At 42.6% G+C, this 21,494-nt stretch overlaps 1 protein-coding gene across 1 annotated transcript in view; it reads left to right on the forward strand.

Annotated features, from left to right (window-relative positions):
* IL1RAPL2 (interleukin 1 receptor accessory protein like 2) overlaps positions 1-21,494 on the forward strand; it is a gene marked incomplete at both ends in the record, with an annotated part of 375,464 nt that overhangs the window by 332,551 nt on the left and 21,419 nt on the right. The window contains one exon of the mRNA XM_082289302.1: positions 18,221-18,350. Coding sequence (XP_082145428.1) covers positions 18,221-18,350 — 130 coding nt within the window. The remainder of the gene's footprint in view (positions 1-18,220; positions 18,351-21,494) is intronic.

Below are 21,494 nucleotides of genomic sequence, written 5' to 3' on the forward strand. Positions count from 1 at the left end.
GCGAGATTTAGTTTTCAGCCTGAATCAGATTGGCTTAGAGATGCAGCATGCTATGTGGTAGACTCTGGCATAAGACCTCTTTTCTTCGATCAGCCTGAGCATTATCCTTGGTTCAATCCTTGTTCTCTATCCATTATGTAATTCCACAGACTGTAGCTGCCTTTCACATTTTACACCTCAATGTGTGGTAAATTCGGGTCAGTGTCTCACAAAGCACAGCAGTAACAGGGTTGCTCTATCTGCAGTTGTTCAAGGAAATAAGAAAGGCCTCATGCAACACCAGTGAGTGTCCTTCCACTGCTGACATGGGGAATACACAGAATACCCCAGTGTTGACACAAATAAAGGTCAAATTTGTGTTTTCTTGCAAAATAAAAGGTGAATAAATAAAAAAAAATCACTGTTTTTCCAAAATTGTAACCTGCAGTATCGTGCCTAGCACTCTGATCTGGGAAATGCATGTTTTGGAAGGTAATCTTCAAATCTTCTGAAGCATGTAGCATCTACTTTGTGAGTATTAGCAGCAGTGAGATTTTTCTCATATAAATTTATCCTTTCTTTTTAAATAAAATTCTGCAAGGCATCATTTAAAGGATTGAGGGATTTGCTAGCTAAATCTATTAACTGTGTACTGCTCTAGGATAAAAGTGTGAGTTTACTTGGGACAAGAAGTAAGGAATGGTGCATTGTTCTGCAAGACTAGGACAGAAGTATAAGACCAGGTCCTCTGAGGCTGGACGTCTTGCTCTAAGGAGAAATTGCATTTCACAGAGTAGGTGGATGTTCCTTAGGAAAGATAGTAGTTGCAAAACCTCCCACAATGCAGCCAAGCATGCTTTTCCTCACTGCCTCTTAAAGCAGATGCTAGAAGCAGTCCGTGGTACAATGGAACCAGGCAATTGCTTCTCTTTGAAGCAAGGCCCATCGCTTTCCCCTTCTTTGCTCTCCTGCATGGATGAGTGGTAAGGAGCAGCCTTCTGGCTGTAAAAAACATCAGGTAGAGACCCTGTCCCAAAAGAAAACCTGCTTGCTTTTGTCTTCCTTCTCTGTCCCATAGCTAAATGGCTGTAGACATGAACCAGGCATTGTGTGCTTTGGTGCTGTCATAAGTGCCCTCAAACACAGGCCATGTCTGTAGACTGACATCCTAAGATGCCATTTTTAACACACTAAAATTTTAAATACTAGCAATCAGAACAAAATGGAGTTTTGGCTACCAACCCTCAATCCAAAGAGGCAGCGGCCTGATTTGGTCTGCCTGAGTCAGGACTGAGATTCCAAATCCCAGCACTAGTCACTGCCTTTTAAAATTTAAGCATCACTTGTACTGACAAATTGCTTTCTAAAGTGAAAACCTGGTATGAGAATAGCTTGCTGGAGTTTCAGCAGGAACAGAGGAATTGTAACAGAGGATTGAGGGGATGATTCACGTCTCGTAATTATTGCTTATTGTAAAACATATCTTGGGCTCTTGGCAGAGTGTGGAGGTGCACCTGTAGGCAAGCCTGAGGAAGACCCTGGGGGCAGAACCACACTTTTATGCTGTTCAGGAGGGCGGGGGGGGGGGGGAGGGGCGCTCAGGTTGGCATCTGCCCCAGTGCTTTTCCTCTCTTTGTGCTTCTGCAAAGCAGCAGATTCAGGTGTTGAACCTAAAGAACCTGGCCAGCCCTGGGAGAGTGGTTTACATGGTTAGTTTTCTCTTTTTTGTGCTACTGATTTTTCTTTCCATGTGTTTGAAACTGGGAACACTTTGTTCAACATTAGTAGCCAATAGCAATAAGCTGTAGAGATGAGACTGCAGAGATATAGGGCAGGGGGAAAGAAGAGGTGTGAGAAATTGAAATGACAAGGTTGTGTTGGTGATTAGTGATGTGGAGAAAGGACATTTTTACCTGGTGTGCTTTGATGAGTAGTTAGAAGAGGAGACTATAGTAGGCAGGAAAATCTTTAGAGGCTGAGGTCGCACGTCTGGAGCACATCTGGTGCAAAACAAAAGAAAACTGAGTAATTTCTGTTTTAAATGAGTCTCGTTGGGAGATTTTTATTATTCTCTTTTTCAAGTTGGAGACATCTGAGCATATTTTCATTTGGGAGGGACCCAATATCAACTGCTGACTACATGTCTGTGTGCATGGGAAGTAAGCTACTAATATGACTCACAGTGGTTGCATCTGTCACCTGTGATCACAGCAGGTCTCACTACTCAGGTTTTTATGTGAAATTGAATTCACTGAAAGTGTGATCATGTTTTTGAGATCTTACCATTCAAAGTCTGTTTGCAAACAAAAGCTTTATTGTGTGAACTGTCCTCATAAGGCTTCTCTTCCTTTCTGTTCAGCTATGGGCCCAAAGTGCAAACTGTGTATTTTTCTGCTTGGGAGTAAAGATACATTTTCATTTTAGTAAGAGAATACTTTGCCATCACTGAAAAACTTTTCTAGAAATTTAGCATCTTGAAAATGAAAATATTATGGGGCTGTGGGGGAGTTAAGATACTTCTGATTGACGTAAAATGAGTCACATCATGCTCTGGAATGACTTACAGTATCCTTGTACTTCTGGTGTTTCTCTCAGTTACCCCAGCTCAGATTTCATAGGTTGAGAGAAGTATTGGAACAGCTGTGCAAAAAATCTCCTTGCCTTTATACAGGGATAGATGAGGAGAAGAGACGGAGGGAGAGAGTCTGAGGATGGATGGATGGATGGATGGATGGATGGATGGATGGATGGATGGATACACACCACCAGGTGTCTGTAGTCCCTGATGCAGCCCACCAGCCCCTGGTAAAGCTGCTAGCCCAGCAGATGAGTCCTGCTTACACTCTGCCAGACACTCAGGTTTCCCAGCCCTATGAACCAAGCTGGCTCACACTAAAGGCAAGTGGCCATCAGGGTGGTGACTTGTTACCTGTGAAGTGCCTCAGGCTGGCCAGGAATGGAGGAAGGAAAAGCACAGTCAAAAGCCGGGCAAGCAGCAGCATTCTGTTATACAATTCACACACCTTTGATTGCTTTTGGGTTTGAGGTTTCATAAACCTTGTCTTCATGTTGTCCAAAGTGAAATGTCTTTCTGTGAAACAAACTTTCCCCAGGCACTGGTGAGGCTCAGGGGCTCAGATTTGGTGGAAGCGCTACTCAGGCTTTGCGTTTGCTTTCTGCACAGTCGTGCGTGTCAGCCTGGCTTTCACTTCATTTCCATGTGAGCAAGCAAAGAGTACCATCACAGAGGCTCTGAGCAGCTTGCAGATGACTTCACATGACAAAAGCAAAGTTCAGGGTCCCAGCAATCAGTATCTCCCATAACTGCCTGTCACGTCTCCTCTCTTTTGCATCTAAAGCCAACCAAAAAATAGGGCAGGCAGTGTTAGGGGGCAAGGCTGCCTTCTCCTGGTAGGGCAGGCCTACTTCAGCAGTGGTTGTGCACAGAAGGGCTGAGGTTCCCTTAACCCATTAAGAAAAGACATGTTAGCTCTAGTGCCTGCCCAGCATGGTGGTAGCACAGGTGGCCCAGGGTCCATGGGCTGTGAAGAGGGGAGGCAGGGGATGGTGGCTGGACCACCAAGGACCATCCACTACACCATACTCCAAGCATGTGGGCAGCAGGGACAAGCAGGCTGCTGCCATGGCATGGCTAATCCTGCCAGGCAGCAATGATGGGGTTCCCTTGGCTGTGTCTTCCCTTGCAAGCCCAGCTCAGACCAAATTCACTGCCAGTCATGTGTTTGCTGTTCCACTGGCATGTGGGGCAGACTTTCCTTCCTTTTCAAAGGTGACAGCAGCTGAAGAGCAACCATTGCCTGCCAGCATCTCTGGAGAAGTGTGGCCTTCATTAGTACTACTCCTTGCACTGTTGAAACTGAGCTTGAGACGATTTTGGTGAAGCACAGGCAAGGACCTCCACTGTGGCAGCCTTGGGAATGGCAATGCTGCTTTCAGGCAGGGCAGGCATAGTACAAGGGTGACTGCAAGGAGCCCTCCTGAGATTTAGGGAGGCCACAGACTGTCACTTTTATTCTTGGAGTTGGGTGTTTCACTAATCACTGCTCAGGGTTATAAAAGGTAGCTGAGTTCTACCTTTCTATGGGTAGGGTCAAGAACTCTCAGAGAAGGTCAACAGCTCTCAGAGAAGGTTAACAGTTTGAGCAGAAAATTTGTAGGGATCAGTAAATCTAATAAGGCTGAAAAACTAGTGCTACAGGAGTCAATATAACAAGTAATTAATGCATTTTCTGTCTGTTGGGAAAATGAGAAACATTCCGCAACTGACTGGAAAAGAAAGGAAAACCCTCAATTTGTTTGCAAACAGACCTGTGTTTCTGTGAGGAGCTGACTTAAAGAGAGTTTCATTAGGGGGACTGAAGCAGAGTGGGAGTGCCTGTGTAGCTAATTGTTTGATGCTTGGGAATAGTGAGGGTTGTTGGGTCTGTTTGCCTGATAACTACCCAAGGGATCCTGGTTTTCAAAGTACAGTGTTCTGCAGGGGTCTGTGTTCATTCTCTGGGCCGGACTGTCAGCTTATCCTTAGTGGGAAATGGGAAATGACACAGGTATAGATAGCACAGAGCACAAATCTGTCCTAACCTTCCCAAAGGAGTGCTGCTTCCAGGCTCTTGCCCGATACCTGCACAACTCAGCGGAGGGATCGTTGATGAGAAATACTGGACTGAAATGGAGCAGCTGTAGCATATAAGGCAAGTATTAAGAGGCTTTCAGTGAAATGCCAAAGTACACAAACCATACCCAAGAAAATAAGTTTTCTATCCATTCCTGAGTCAACACAGATGGAGTACTGTAGGAGGACTGACTCTGGAGTAGATGTAGGCTGTAGGAGGACTGACTCTGGAGTTATGGACTGAGGGGAGGAGCATTCAGTCAAGATGATTCCTGACAAATGTCTTGTCTTTTTCTGAGCCCTAGCCCAAAGAAGAATGAATCAGCTAAGGAAATATGGTTTTGACAGAGAAATAAAAGAAGTTAGCTCAGACATATTAGTTCTCAACAAGGCAGCACAAAAGACAATTATCCAAACAGAGAGAAAATTTTACCCAGCCTTTTCTGTCTCTAATACTCAGCAGAGTCAGTAGAAGAAAACCTAGAGAAAAACCTCTCTGACTTCAAAAAGCAACAGCCGCTCAGGACAGCTATCAGCTCTTCACAGGTATCACCCTGCTCTGGGAGCCCTCTGCCAATATTCCTCTGGGTGCTGGGATGAGAAATAACAGCAAAGCACTGCCACGTTCATGTCACCCTGTGCTGGAGAAATAGTCTTTTCTGAATTTGAAAATCCATTCTGGACTACAGCAGGTTTTTTTCTGTTGTATTTGTCTCTATTTTGTATTGCTACATGAGCTTTTAAGAACATACGCAGCATCCCTTTAAAGATCTTTAAACAGTTGTCAGGACATTGGGGACAGGGTTTGCTTCAGCCTGTTGCAAGCTGCAGTCACAGCTTTATTGAGTGCTCTGGGGGGTAGCAAATGCACATCTCTAAAGGCCAGTCCTTTGCTCTCACTCCTGCCCATCTGTGTGCAATTAGACCATCACACTTCCAGACAATCACAATTACCTGGGTCCCTACTTCATTTTGACTGGTACCAGGAGCTTTCCCAGGGAAGAGAAGAGTAAGCCTGTAACCTTCTCTAGTTAATGCAAAGGTGAAGCCCATATAAAGGTTTCTGGCACTAGAACGAAAGCTCAAATAACAGTCTTGACACTGAAGCGGCCAATGTTTCACATTAGACCTTGCAGGGAGCAGCTTAATTTCCTTCTTGGCTCTAGCACAGCTAAGAAAAGAGATAAGCAATAAAGAGGTGCAAAGCTTTTTTCTCAGGAGGGTTTTTTTTATGATCCTGCTCTGAGCTCTGAGCTCCTAAGATATCCAAAACACCACTGTGGGCAAGATCGGGGGGGGGGGGGGGAAGGGGGCATGCTGAAGCTCTAGGACTCTATCAAATCAAAGCTGCTTTCTGTGCGATCCAGCTTTGTGTGCAGAGTGCTCTGGCACAGCTGCTTCCAGATGCTGGAGTAAAGAACAGGCTTGAATTTTTACCTGGGCCAGACAGGAGGTCACTCAGGCTTTGCTGCTGTGCATAACAGGGCTGACAGCACTGTCCACATGGTAGGCAAAGGGCCCCTATTTCCTGATTCCCCTTTGGGTTTGAAGAGCAGATGGTATTTTTGAGATCAACCACGTAGGTTTACACTAAATTCTCAGGAGATTGCTCTGAATAAACATGTGCTTACAACAAGGCTTTCACAGATGGAAATTCACACTGAGTTCCCCACAGCAGGGTATATAGCTTCCCTCTTCTCAGTAGATCTCAGACTCAAATTCATAACATCTTCCTGCAAGTCTAGAGAAGACACGACAGGCCTCTCCCCAAGAGCTCCTAGGGGGATGCAGGTAGAGATGAAGGACATTTATTTATTTAATAGATTTTGGGGGTTTTATTCTTTCAAAAAAAGGTTTCTTAAACATGCATGTGCTTTGCATATCAGATTGAGGTCTAAGGATCTCTTGCTCTGAGCCCACTTTCATCTCACAGTATGACTTGTTAGTGCCATTTGCCATAGCCTTGGGGAATCCACAACCAAGCCGTGTGGCCACCTGGAAAATTGCAAGGCAATGGGACCACCTTCGGGTGAATTTGTGCTCCCCTCTCTCACAGTGTAGTCCCACAAGCACATGAGATGTGGACTTTGCTTTATCCCATGCTGGTGGCGAGTAGGACAAGCTGGTGCCATCCAGACAGGTCTGTATCTGTAGCTTGCCTTGGTTTCAGTTGCCCCCTCTCAAAGCAGAGCTGGCCCCTGCTCCTCTGATGCAGTGAGCCAAAGGCACTGTTATCATCCTTTTGCTGTGATCAGAAGGCCAGTGTTAGTCCTTGTAGAGACATCTTTCCTTCTTTGTTTATCCAGCAGAATTTTGCAGTTGTTGAGTGATTTCCCTGCTCAGTCTTGGAATTCCCACTTTTTTCTGCAAGCCAGTGGCATCTCATCACCATGAATTTAAAGACAATTCCCCTTTGCAGAAGTTTCAGCTTGGGCCAGGGAAGTGGGGGGGGTTGGTTGATTGATTGTTTTTTTTAATTTTTGGAGTGTTCTGAGTTTTTGTCAATCAGCAATGTTGGGAATGGGGGTAAATTAGGTAGCTATGGGGAAGTTGAAACCATGGATTTTGCCTTCACTGTGTGCAAAGATCCAGAGGGAAAAAAAGGTGATGGGGCAGAATTTAGGAGTTCTGAGTTACAGACTTCATGGTTTGGCACTCACCTAGGGAAAAATGAGACTATTAGATTCCTGCGCAACTAAAATTAAATTAATATGTGGTTAATGTGAATACCATCAGCTGAATGCAAGGTAAGAGGCTTAGGGTAAATCTGAGTCCTTACTGCTAGCAGGTTTAGGGCAGTTAGTGCTTTGACTTCTGTAAATCACATCTGTTACAGAAAAAATAACGAGGTCCTTTTCAATTGCTGATGGGATTGATTGTGTCTCAAATTACTGAGCACAAGGAGATGTCACTATAAAAGATGTCACTTTAAAAAGAGGTAGTTTGAGAATTTGTCTGAATTTGTAACATTTCTTATGATTGTTGCATCCTTAAGTCCCTTTTGTAGGTCTCGTGTGTCGGTTAAAAAATTCTTAACCTAAGGTTTGGGGGGAAGAAGCTCCAAACACCAAAAACCAACCAAACAACCAGGAAAAAAATAATGTAAATCTGTGAGTTTTCTGTGCGATTGACATTTTTAAAAATACTGTCCACCTTAATGCTATTTTTTTGGGTTTTTATCATGACTTTTTTATTTTTAACAAAAAGGACTAAAAAAATGTGCCCTTTAATTTTTGCAAATTTTAAGAGATTGAACTTTCCTGCTAGTTCTTTATTGGACAACCGATGAACAATATTGATTCACTCAATAAGCAAAATACAGGTTGTATTTATTGAACTGTTTTACTTTCCTACTCTCCCTGAATGTTATTTCTAAATTTAAATAAATGATAAATGGGAATTATTTACTGGAGTTCGCTTGGAGAAAACATTGCTCTGTGGATATTGTTTTTATTTTTTAATCTTTTTTGTAAATATAGTCTTTCTTTAGAACTCACTGTTGCCCTTACTCAGCATGGCACTTAAATATGTGCTTAAATTTAATCAACAGGGAGCCTTCTCCCTATTCAGCAAAATGTTTGGGCATTTACTGAGTTTTTAGCACATCAGTCAGTTGTAGATTCTTGTTTGGGTGATCTTGGTGGCTGTGTCCCTGGTGGTCCCATTGTGCAGGGAAGTAGGAACTTGCATCATCTTATCATGAGCCATGGCAAGTCCTGTTCCCTATGGATGAGAGGCCACCTGCACAACTGAGGCCAAGTGAGGTGACAGTTGTGGTTAATTCATTATCAGAGGTGATTGACATCGGTCTTTTCATCCCCCTGACCAGGACCCAGCACTGCATTTGATTTGTGTTAGGAAGGCTGGGAAATAAGAAGTTTGCAGCAGTTGCTACCTTTTGTATCTGCACCCTTTTCTTAGCCCTCCCATCCCTTTCTCCTGCACTGTCAGGACCATGGCAGCAGAGAGAGGAAAGGACTTGGCTAACATCAAAATAACTGCATCAAGGTGATACTCTGTTAACCGCACAAACTTTTCTGGCCCTACATGCCTGCTGCAGGGCACTACAGAGATATTAGTAAGCTGTTCAGGGAGAACTAGGCTTTTTATCAATATATTTTTACAAAACTGATGTCACAGTCCATTCAGACCTTCCAAATTTACAGAGCAACATACTCTATTATTTAAACTTTGTTTCGTAGGCTAATTAAGAAATACAATAAAGAAACATGACAAAAGGGCTCAATCCCCTTTTTGCCCAAATAAGTTTATTATGTAAATCCACTTACACAGAACTTACTACCCATTTGCACTGGCTAATTTGCAATGTCATGCACTTACCCTGCCTGACAGTGAGAGTGCTCATCATTCCTCCTCCATAAAGTTGTGGGTGTTCCCTGTATATTCATTGCAGGAAGTATGGAAGCGTCAGCAGTCTAGCTGCTCTTGGATCAGCTTCAAATGCTATTTGGGCAAACTGATGTTTTATACCCTCCAGCTTGGAGTTTTGGTCTATACCATTTCCGTAAGTTAATGGATTCTGAGGGAACTGCCAAACAAAGGATAGTGGCAAAACAGAGACAGCATTTTGAGGTGATAATAATACATGAGGTGATAATAATACATGGTGGCCTCTGTCTGGCCACCTCTCCTGCTCTGTCGTTGACCTCATGGTGCTGATCCCACCATATATCAGGCCTTAACATGAGCTGTGGTAGCCAAAATCCAAGCAGGAGTTGAGTGAACAGTCACAAACTGAGTATGAAAATACCCCAGGTGACTCTTTAGATTCAGGCATACAAAAGTGTCACTTTGTTATAAGGGCAGGGCATCGATAGCATGAAGCAAAAGCTTGCATTTGCTTTGTTCTTTCTCAGTGAAGAATTATGCATCCTATAGTCAATGTCTTAGAGGTGTTTATCATTTTTTTAAAAGTCAACACAGAAGTTGGAAGAGGTTTAGTGTGATTTCTTCAGTCTGCTGCTGCCTGCAGCTGGTTTCCTTGGCAACCTTGATTGTACCCACTGCCTCCTAAGTGGGGACTACCCAGATGTGTGGCTGGATACCCAGTACATACTCATGTGCATTCAGATTTTGGCCACATTGGTGGCAATAGTACTCAGTTAGGATGACCCCTCCATGTACTTTCTTCACTTTGAAGCCAGGTTACTCTCTAGAAAGAGATGCTGGATTTCATCCTCTTTTCTCCCCAAGAAGATCAAGAGGTACTTGCTCAGGAAACTGAAATGTAACACAAAAACGTCCATAGAAAATTCAATTCAGGGTCAAGCTGGAGAGTTGGAAACTCCTGAAGCTGGCAAGAAGCAGCAGTGTGAGGGATAGGATCCTCCTCCCCCTCGAGCCAGCAGATAAATGTGAGGAGACAGGAGCATCTCTTTGTGGTCCATCTCTTTGTAGCTCAAATAAATAGTTGGATGTTCATCTTTCTTACCGTGGGACAGTAATCTAAGGAAGCAAGTGTTCCCTGAATAATTCCTGCTCTTCTCTCAGAGCAGTGGGAGAAATGATGGCTGTGATGGCATGAGGGCATGTGTTGTAACCGCTTGACTCTGCCTAGCAGGCTGCAGCTCCCTGTGAGCACAGCGAGGGTTACCGAGGGCCGTGCGACCAGTCACATCCCGCAGTCCATTTCAGACAGCTCCTCGATCTGGCTCCAGCAGCTAGCAGCATTACAACACAGTGGTGATCAAAGAAGTAGAGAAGGGTCTCCCGTGAGGGTGGTAAGATGGCTTTATTCGCATCTTGTCCGGGCACCCTGGCTGGCAAGAGAGAGACACCTCGTGGTTTGGGTGTGGGGTGGTTTTGTCAGGGGCCCAGGGGCGGTCCCTGGGCGGGGTTGGGGTACGGGAACCAATAGGGAGAAACCGAGGGAGTGGCCAAGGCTAAGGGCAGGGAACAGGGGGAACATGGCATCGCAGAATCAGGGGGTTAACAGGCTACCACATCTCACCCTTTTTTAGCATGCCTGGGCCAGAGAGAGGTGATTTGTTCCATCACACTGTCTGCTTAGTTCACCTTATTCTGGATATCACTGCTTTGCTGTGATTGGGCTGCCCCAGCCCTTGGAACCCCACCACCAAGGGGGCATTTTCCAGATACCTTCAGGGAATTTCTGTTAAATAATGTTTCTGTACCTCAAAATGCACAGAAATGAGATATTCAGAAGGACCTCAGCACTGAACACAAGTTAAAGCCAGCACAAGGCAGCTGTCAAGCTGCTTCTGGAAATCCCACTAAGCATCTGTCTTCATTGTAAGTGAGCAACTGAAAAGCTAAAATCCTTGACTTTCAGTTACACCTCTGCTCTCAATGGCTAAGATTTTAAATTCTGACCCCAAAGCAGGTCTGAAAATGGGATAAATGATTTTACAGGATTTAGGTGAGGTTAACTTTTTTGGGGGGTAAGGGGAAGAGGTAGCAGTTGCAATGTTTTTCTGGATTTTTTTTTTCTTTTTTTTTTTAAACTTCTCCAAGTGATTTTGCTTTGATTGATTCATTTTTGGAACATCTGATAAATTCTTATCAGCAACATTTCAGCCTTGTGTGTGTTTCTTAGTTTTGTTTTTCTCTCTTTGTAGGAGCTACAGTCAATAGCCAAGTCTACAAGCAGCTCTTGCAGTGGCTCGTGATTTTGTGATTTAAATTAGCAATGGTTGGGGCTGTATGGAATTACAGCAAATGCGTTGACTTGTGATCTTGGCAACAAACTGTCTAGAGGCTTAGTTGCTTTGTTTCATGCTTGGAGTTTTGCTGCTTGCTGTTGGTGTTATTTTTATCCTACTTTTTATATATGCTATTTGCTCACTTGAGTGAGACAGAAAAGCACAAATATCTCATGGCTGTGTGTTTTGTGATGTCTCAGGGCATAAGAAATAAGAGCAGAGCAAGAAAGAAAGTTAAAATTAAGATCGTAAACTACAGAGGACAAAAAAAAGACCTAAAGATCTCTTGCATTTTTCTTGTCAAAGTTTTTGCCAGTCTCTCTTTTTTTATTGACAGAGACTTGCCTTCGTCAAAAAGTTCTTATATGAGTGAAGAGCCAACTTACTCTAAGTTATGTACTACTGCCATTTATTTTTCCTACACATCATTACAGCTGCCAGAATATTACTGTAGTGGCTGCATGTGCAGCTCATAGCACAGGGCCTTGCTTAGGGGAAGAGCACCTCCTTTAGTCTGCTTATTTTAGAAACTTGGAGCCTAAATCTAATAAAATATACATATTTTATGGGTGTGCTTTCAAATGCTCTTAAACTGTTATGAAATTAATGTCTGGAGGCTAGTTAGGTTTGATTTCACTATTAATTTATCTTATTAAGGCAATTATTATCACTATCCAAAGCAAGTTTCTTAATTTTCTTTTAAATGTTTTCAGTTCGTTAATTCCTGGCTGAGCTTTAATTATGCAGATGTTTGGAAGGCTCATATCCAGTTGTGAATCTACTGGCTGCTGGAATAGAATTTTGAAATATTGTAGGATTTTCTGTAATTATGGGTTTTTTGATGAGGGAAAATAATTTGGTTTGAGTATGTTTTATTTTCATTGAATCCAGTAATTCTCAAACTAGTCACTGAACTTCAGGAGACTTTTACCTAAATGGGATAACATGGTTTAGCACACAGCTAGGCCTGTATTCTGTAGAATATCCAGGTAAAAGAGGAGGGAAGAGAAGCCCAGGTACAGTAATTAGCACTGTCTTTATTAATCTTGTTGAACGAAACAAAACATGGAACTTCTGATCCAGTGATGCTGGGATATGGTATGGGGAAAATAAGGGATAATTTATCTGTGGGTTTTGTGGAGGTTTGCCTAAATTCAGTAGTGGATAAATCTGTGAAGAATTTCAGTGCCACCTAAGCAGATGAGAGGAACAGAGGCTGAAGCCCCTGATGCATGAGTGGTACTGCAGGTCTGTATTGAGAGGGAGCTGGGAAACAGGTAATCAGCTGAGCTGGATGACACAAACAAAGCCCAAGCGCAGCCTCAGCTGCCCCTGCCAAATACTCATGACTACTCTAGGACACTGGTGAGCAGAGGTTTAGTGCTTAGCAGCTCAGCCACAGGGCTGGGCTCCGATTGCAAGAGTGACCTTGAGTGGGCACCATTTGCTGCTGTGGCCACCCTCACAATCCCAGCATCTCATCCTGGTGCCCAGCATCAGCCAGCCAAGCTAGGGCCATGGTTTGGGCTGGCCTGCACCCCCTCTGTGTGCTGCTGGCTTTGCTGTCACTGCTCAGCACAGGAGAGCAGCTCAGAGGATGTCCTTGCAAGGCACAATTGACATTCCCTGCTAATTGGATAGAAGCTACCACACACAGAGATTGTTTTTCATGAGTCAAGGTCTGTGTTGCCTCTGGCATTTGTTTTGTGAATAAATTGTGGGCATAAGCTCTGTCTCCCATATCTTCTTATCCAGGATGTCCTTCTGAAAGAAAAGGAAATGTGTTCTTTACTTCAGGGTTGTATACAAACCAGCCTGCCTTGCCAGGGGAATTTAAATTACTCTGCTGCTCTTTGGCCACTTTCTAGCACTTGTAAAGCACATTAGAACAATAATGTTCTTGTCAGTGACAAGGTGATTTGCCTTGCAAACCTCGCAGCCTGGAAAGTCAGCTTCGGTTCTACAGACAGCCTGCAGAATACACTTACTGAGAAGTGATATGTAACCTGCCTTTCTTGTCCTCTGTCTCAGCAAATGAAGGAAACAAAGCCCATGAAGTGCCTGCAAAACATCTGCGTATGTCGAGTGGGAAGCTGTTCCTTTGGTAGCACTCATAGTTCTCTCCTAGTCTTACAGGGAAAGAGACACAAGCACCATTATCAGAGAGGAGCTACAAGATGCATGTACATCGATAAGAGGGACTTGGAGTGATGGAATGACTTTTTGATGGCAGCGCTGCACACTCATCTTCCCTTCCATGTGTATGCAGCACCCAGCCCTGCAGTAGATGAAAGCAGTGATACTGCAGTGGATTAGCACCCCATTGGAGTGGAAGATGTAAATCCAGCTAGCAACGTGTGCAGGACTGACCTTTGGTATTTCTTAGTACAAAAGGAGGCCTTTGGCACTTTCAGTCAGTTCTGCCACTAGCTGGGAAGGCTCACCTACTTCAGTTCAGGCTTGTTGAGAGCAGTGTTTTATCTGGCACAAAAATGCAAAAGAAAAGGAAAAACAATCCATGTTTCAAGCCATTGGAAAAAACATAGCACCCAGGGATTCACAGATGACTTTGGCTGCTTGATGGGGGTGCTCTGAGATGATGTGCTCCATGAGTGAAGGTATGGTTTGCTGGAAGCACATTCTCTGATGTGGGCTTCAAAGCCACAAAATATACCTGCTTGTGCAAAACAAGTGAAAAAGAACAAACTATCAATCTGCATTTAAAAAAAAAAAAAAAATCCCAAAAAATGCCTTGGCATAAGCCAGATGTGAAGAGCCTTTGTCTTCCATGCTGGTCAGTCATCCAGCCTTGGCATTTAAGTTTTTAAAAGACAGAAACAACTTTTAGGTATTTTAAGCTTCATTTACTTTATGCTTGGAGCATGTGTCATTCAAGAGAAACTGTGCTGCAGAATTTGTTATTCTCTGTCAAAGCACGTTGGCCTTGCATTAAGCACATTCCGAACCATTCCTGACTAAATTCTTTTGCAGACCCTTTTTCCATCATTAGCCAATACTCCTACCACCATCAGGCAGCTCTTTTGCTTGAGTAATTGCATTTCTGTGGAATTCTCTTTGCCAGAAAAAAAAAAAGTTGCTTGAATGTATGGTAGAATTCATGCAGATTTATTGTGGAAATGGACAGGTGAAAATTGTACATTAAGATTTAGCAATAAAATTTTTTACTTCCAGTGGTTGTGTCTTATCAGCTGGGAGTTTGCAACAAGCCTGTCTGACTGACAGGGAGAAAAGCTAAAGTAGAGACTTCTGCTGAACCTGGTGCTTAACTGTATCAAGGAGACCCCAGCAAAGCAGAAGATTCAGTGATGTCTGCAAACAAGCTTTTCTACTTTCTTTCCTTGTTTCTTCAAATGCTCCCTTAACTGTTTATTCTTTAGAAATTCACTAATAATTTTCTCTGTTCTTCAGCAGAGTATTTTATTAAGTAAAAAGGCATATGAAATGTCTATCAGATCTAAACAGAATCCATCTGTAAATGGAAAACTTTTAGGATACTATTCATTCTAGGAATTTTGATGTTGTTCATTAAATGATGCAAGGGGAATATTTCTTAATAAGACCAGTTAGTAGTGGAACTACTGAAGGTCATGCAGAATAGCAGTAATGATGTACGAAAATTTGGGCCTTACACAAGATGAATTGTTGGAGTTATAAATTACCTACTAGTTCCTTCTGCCTGGAACTGTGGCTCAGTGTAATATTGCATGGCTTGAAGCCAGCCCTAAAACCAGGACCTGCAAAAGGGTACTTTCCATGCTCAGTGCCTGTTTCTCCACATATTCAAGGATGCATTTAGGGACCACAGAATTCAGCCTCATTTTTAGTATTGTGGTATTTGGGGGGCAATGTAGTGAAACAAGCCATGTTCCTTTTTGGATGGGAATTGGTTGGAGTTCCTGAAAACCAGTAGTAACAGCTTGCTGCTGTAGCTGTGTGGTAATACAGCAGCAGAAGAGAAACTACCCTTACTTTCCATATGGAGGCTGATTTGTGGAGGTGAAGCAAGGAAGTTCTGCAAGGAAGTCAGTGTTACCTTTCTGATGGTGTCCCACTTCCAGAGTCAAAAGGAGTGATGAGAGATATAAGCCAGAAGCTATTTCAGACAGCTATAGAAGAGTGAGATGTCCTTACCGTCTTGAGGAGTATCAGAACAGTGAGTGAGAGTTTGAGTTTGGATGGGACCTTGAAGTCAAGGTCCAAGTTCTTTCCACTCCAGGACGGATCAGGTCAACCCAGATCTGACTCATTCTGCTACTGAGATAAAAATTAGTTGTTCCATGAGAAAAAGTGTTTTATGCCACCCTCTGAGCAGTGATGGGTTTGCAGGTGAGATGTACTATGGGGTTTGGTACCAAACTTTGAGCTGAGAATACAAACTCACTCCAGATTTTCCCATCCATGGTATTAGTTTATTTTGCTTGTTTCCCTGGTGGCAAAGCTAGGAAATAGATCTGCCCAGGCACATTCAGAGCATGCAGGTTGTCATGGTAAAGGCTCCTGATGCTTTATATTGGGTTTATTTATTACAGAAGCTGTCTACCAACAGCTGGGGTTTTTAGGTTTTCCTATCTGTGTAGATAACTTATTTCTTCAAACCAGACATTATTACCTCTGGGTATTTACTCTGAATGTATAGAAATCTTAGTCTCACCTTGGAATATTTTCATTTATCAGGGCTTGTTTTTTAAGTAAAAATCTGCTGGTTTGAGGAAAAGCACACTGTGTAAGATATTTTGCCTGTTACACTTAACGTCCAGCCTGGTGTGCCAGGAAAAGAGCAAATACTGTCAGTGCTGATAGGCCTCGTCTATCCCTTTTCTTTTTCACATTGCTACAATGCCTTTTTCCATTAATATCAAGCATGGACTGAGCAGCCATATGTTAGGAATCACCAAGTGGTATTTAAAAAGATGTGTATTGTGACTCCAAGACAAACAGCACAAATGACGTCACACCACACAGGCATTCAGCATGTTGGGAAAAGGTAAGGTGGATACAGCCAGAGGCTCCAGTTCTCCCTTCTGCTGTGGAGAACACACAGCACCTCACAGGGCTGGGTGAGCTTGTAGTGGAATTAAATGTCTGCCTAGAAGTGTTTCTGACTCCTCATTAGTTAGTGAAGTTTGCAACTTTTTCTGATGGTCGTCAGTGTTGTGGGATGTGCAGATAACTGAATATCCACCCCTTCTTCTCTCGTGTGTCTGGTCTGGTTGTGTAATCTGCCAGCATCTCCATGTGTTCAGGGGCCAGCTGTGGTGCCAGAGTTCATCGTGAATATGGAGATAATGACAGAGTCTGGAAAACATTTTCAGGATAAACATTTTCCATTTTTGTCTTTTGCTATTTGAGAAACAGAGACTCAAGTGCAGCCTTTAAATCTTTTCTTGTTGTATCCTAATGTTTCAAAAGGACTTGTAATTTTGGATCTTGACTTGGAAATAATTTAAAGGCGGCTGATTTTCCATGGCTGGGAATGCTGTGCTTCCTGACTAATCAGGCTCTTTAGACATGTCTTAAATTGGGCACTGAAATAATAGATAGACAAGTGCAAGTAGTTGACTCAGGACAGCTCTATGTGGGTTTAGGCAAAGGCACTTTAACACACAGCTCTGATAAGCTCTGAATGTGCACACAGCAAGTTATCACTCCTGCGCAGAAAAGAGGTGACTGATTATGGCACAGTAAATCAATCATGGGAAACCATTAGCCCATGTTCAACCAAGTGCCATGCTCCAAATTATTAGCCCCTCCTTGAAAAGTGTAGGCCTGTTCTATTTCAGCCAAGAGAGTCTCCTGCTGACACGGAGAATAATAAATAATAAAACATTTCTTTCAAATACAGTAAAACTCATTATTTAGGCTTTCCGTGCTTGATCAAGGCCCTGAAAGATTCAGCAGAAGTCTCCACTGGCATTAAATGAGGTCTGTTCTCCCATCTAAGTTGCTGACTCTACACCTGCTCCATAACCCGGAGCACCTATGTGAAGTAAAATAGGCAAAGAAAAGTGGGTGCAGTAGCTGTATGTGCATACGGAGGGAATGGGCATGGTTCTTCTGCATTTCCTGACTTGTTGGAGGTTTTTCCGTTCTTTTTGGTTTTTGTTTGTTTTTGTCTTCTGGAGGCAGACAGCCATCTGTCCTGGCAGTGTAAGCACAGTCCTGGGCTATCTAGAACAGTTAAAAGTGTAGCCAAATGAAAACCCAGCTAAATGCTGAATTCTTGAAGAGAAAAGAAATTTGACTCAATTCCAAGTTTTATTTTCTCTCTTTTGGAAGTATCTTTGCAGAGGTGAAAGGAAGAGTTCTTTACTCTATTGCTTGAATAATGCTTTGAAGTTTGGTCCTTTGCCAAAACCCTGTTGACAAGTAACATCAGTGTTGGTGCAGACTGGCATCCTGTATTTCTTGGGAATCTTTAAAAGCTCTCTGAGCAGCTCACCAAGACTTGATTAAGATCTGATTTTTATCTAAGTGAGGAAGAAATTATTTTTCCGTCTTTTTTTATGGGTGGATAAGGAGCAGTCATTCAGTGATTTACCTGCCTTTTAGGGATAAATCTCTAGTCCTGGTAGAGATCCCAGGAGTCTGACAGGGAAGTCACCTTTTTCTTTTTAACAACCAGTCTGGTGTCACCTGATGTTGCCACTATTTCCATACCTTCTCATTGTTCATGTACTATTTTTCTCAGAAAAATTAAATTATGGATGACCTCAGAGTTTCATTTTACAGCTATTTCCTGTAGATGCAAATCAACATCACTCTTTTTCCTATGGTTTTCCTTCTTTTTTTTCCCCTCCAATTTTTCATAAGGAGGTTTATCTAAGGTGTTGATATTTCTTATAATAATTTTCTCACTAGTATCTATGACAAAGTCTCTGATCTTCTCTCTTCCTTTTGTCCTCAGGAAATCCACTGACTGTGGCCTGCAGAGCTTTCTTTGGATTCAGTGGAGAATCAGGCCCCATGATCTACTGGATGAAAGGGGAAAGATTCATAGAGGAATTAGAAGGTCACATTAGAGAAGGCGAAGTCAGGTACTTTTTGGTTTATTTGCTATTGAAAATACTGTATGTCCCACAAGCCTGTTGGGTTGACAAGTTTTTAATTGAAAGTGGAAATCGTTTTCTGTCTAAAGAGTGATGGATGACTTGGAGCCAGGGCTGTGTGAGTTGCTCCCTCTCATCTGTAGCAAGTACACTCTAAAGACAGAGTAGCTTGTGTATATGCCTGAAAATCTGTTGTCAAATTCCCCTGACGGTTGGTAGCTGAAGCATCCTGAGTGTTCCGAGGGTTGATTTTAGGCCCACGTGGGAATGGTGCTGTACACTGCAGCCATCCCGCGGACCCCACCTTGGCAAGATGACATCTATTTCAGCACCACTGTTAATCTTGAAGACAAATGGTCTCCTGTCAAAGTCACCAGACTTTTTTTCTTCTCCTGAATGTGTTGTGTGTGTGTGATACAGCTCTTGGTGTGCCTTGACCAGAGCCTTCAAGAAGCAGCATTTGTTTCTCCAGGCTTAACATGTAAGGGAGAGAAAGGAGTGGCTGTGTCCAATATCCAACTTGTGCTTGGCTTTTTCCCAGGTGCTGGTTATCCCTTGATGTAAGTTGTAAAGAAAACATACTTGTATCCCTATGAACTTCCATGGAATTTGCACCTAACAGCACCTTATTCTCTTCCTTAATAATTACCTGATTATTGTTCTTTGAGCAAAGACTAAGTTGTGGTTATACTATGGACAAGGTGGTCCCAACTCCTATAGATACAATAAATATAGTTTATAAAGAAAGCCAAGGTCTTTTCACTTTCCAAGGCACATTTTTTTAATCTCGTGTCTGAGTTTTTTTTTTCTTGTAAAGGTGATTTTAGAGAGCAGGCAGAGAGAGATTCCTTTGCTTTATTACTTGATCAATAATTTGAAGTTCAGCCATTTAGCCACTAGTTATTAAGATATACTTAATTGCACACAGATTAAATTTATCTTATACTGCCGTTGTACAGTCCTCTTTTGTGCTTCTGACCACAAAAAGCAATTATTGGAAACTTCTGCCATTGTAAGTAATCAGTACTTCATGACATTGTGTCCTCTCTGGTGTGTATATATATGAACAGGGTGATTTTGGTCATGTTCTCCCTCTGCATCAGGACAATTTGAGATTTGTATTTAAAGAGCACTCCAGCTTTAGCACAGTTCAAAACTTTTCCTTTATGTACATATATTAGTGAAACTGAGTTTGAAAAGGCTGTTACTTGTCCTTTGTTGTGCCATCTCATTACACATTAATGTTTCAAATTAATTTGTGACAACTTGCTTTTCCACTAAAGTGCTTTGACTCAGTTTGCAGACACTTCACAATTCAGTGAATCTTCTCTTCAGCAAAGCTCCTTATCACATACCTAATCTCCTGTAATCACTGTCAGCATTTAAAACATTTTTCAAAACCTACTGCATCATTACCAGCAGTGTCTCAGTCCACCCCTTTTTTTATTTAGAAGTAGCTATGGCAACTGAAGTGGTTACTTTTTGCAAATGATTTTTTGCCAGTAACAGCTCTTGGTTTTGTGTCCCATTACAGGTGTGCTGCTTCAGGGGAACTAAGCAGCCCTAATTGTTCTGTCAGTGCCCTGAGACAGCCCACACCCTCCACCCAGTTGTATTTATTGATGAATTTAAAAATTGTTATGTGTGTTTCAAATTTGATGAGCCATGGTGAACTTGCTGGTTAGATGCCTTTTTTCATCAGTTTGCTTCTCTGTGGTGTTACCAGGACATTTCATTTTGAGAAGCTAAGAGTAGTACAGAATTGTCACAACCAGACCAAGATACTCCATTGGCTGTTCCTTTGGTACATTTTAACTCTGCATCCCCTGTCTTAAATTAGTTCACAAATTTAGTAGCACTCTGAATTTTTGGTGCTGTCCTTACCCTGGACTATGCCCATCGCTTGTGTTGCTGGATTTTCTGCATATGATGAGAGTTGAGGTTTGCAAATTAATGACGTGCAGGAGCACAAACCACCCATCCCCAATGTGCATGTTTAGCACTCACAGTGGTGTCATGAAAGCACTAACATAAGGATGTGTGTAACCTGAGCATTCCTGTTCAAATCAAATCCATGAAACTGGGTTTTGGTAAGCACACTTTGCCAAGAGTAGTATTTGTGTAGCTCTGGGCTTCTCAGTCTTTATTAGACCTTTTTACAAAGCCTCATAATAAAAAGTAGCTCATCAGCATTGCAGGACTTGGAAGCAATGACCCCCTGTCTGAGCTGTCCCCTTGCTTTCCCTTGAATTAAGATCCCCAAGTGTTAGACATGTGTGGGAGGAAAGGAGAAAAAGACTTTGCTTGCCAGGTGGGTTTTTCACAGCAGTAATAAAAATGTCATGTAAATTGAACCAGCGTTATTAAAGAAGGAATCAGAGTCTTTAAGCCTGTCTGCAGAGTTGTCAGTTGTACCTAATTATCAAAAGAGCCCACAGCAAATTTCAACACCAGCTCTATGCCATGGCAAAGTATTTTCAGACGTAAATATTGCTCTCTCAGCCACCTGTGAGTTGCTTCTTTTTCTTCTTCAGGCAACCCTGCAGAATAGTCATAATGCTTGTAATCTTGTAAAGTATGTTTGTCCATGTTTTGTCTCTCTTGTCCATTTTTAAAGTAGAAATAGTTTAACTCATGCTAGAGGCATACAAAGAGGTGAATGGAGACATTTTGAATGGCAGCCTTACTTCTTCTGATTAATTTATCACCCACAGTAGTCAACAGATGGTTATGAAATGCTTAGACAAGATGAGGATATTGTTTTGTATTAGGAGGGGGTGTTGGGGGCAGGAGGCAGAACTCTCATAGCTGCCTGGCTGATGTGCTGGGTACTTTTCAGAGAAGTATGGAAGCAATAGCCCTCTCCTGAAAAGCTTATACTACTCAAGTAGACAAATTCCAGGCAGAGAACAAGAAACACGATGCAGGAAAGCAAGAGGGAAGGTCACTGTTGTGCTGCCAGTTGAATGACTTTGCTTTGGAGAGGTACTTGCGTACACACAGATCTGTCCTTTCATCTACAGCCTGCTGTTAAGGAGTAGAAGGAAGGGAGCTGACTTCATAACCCTGTTCACAGTCCAGATCTTCAGCTTTATAAAGAATGAAAGTTTCCTTTTTGCTAAGTCCCAACTC

The sequence above is a fragment of the Coloeus monedula genome (genome assembly GCF_965178545.1).
Source record: "Coloeus monedula genome assembly, chromosome: 12".
Classification (NCBI taxonomy): domain Eukaryota; kingdom Metazoa; phylum Chordata; class Aves; order Passeriformes; family Corvidae; genus Coloeus; species Coloeus monedula.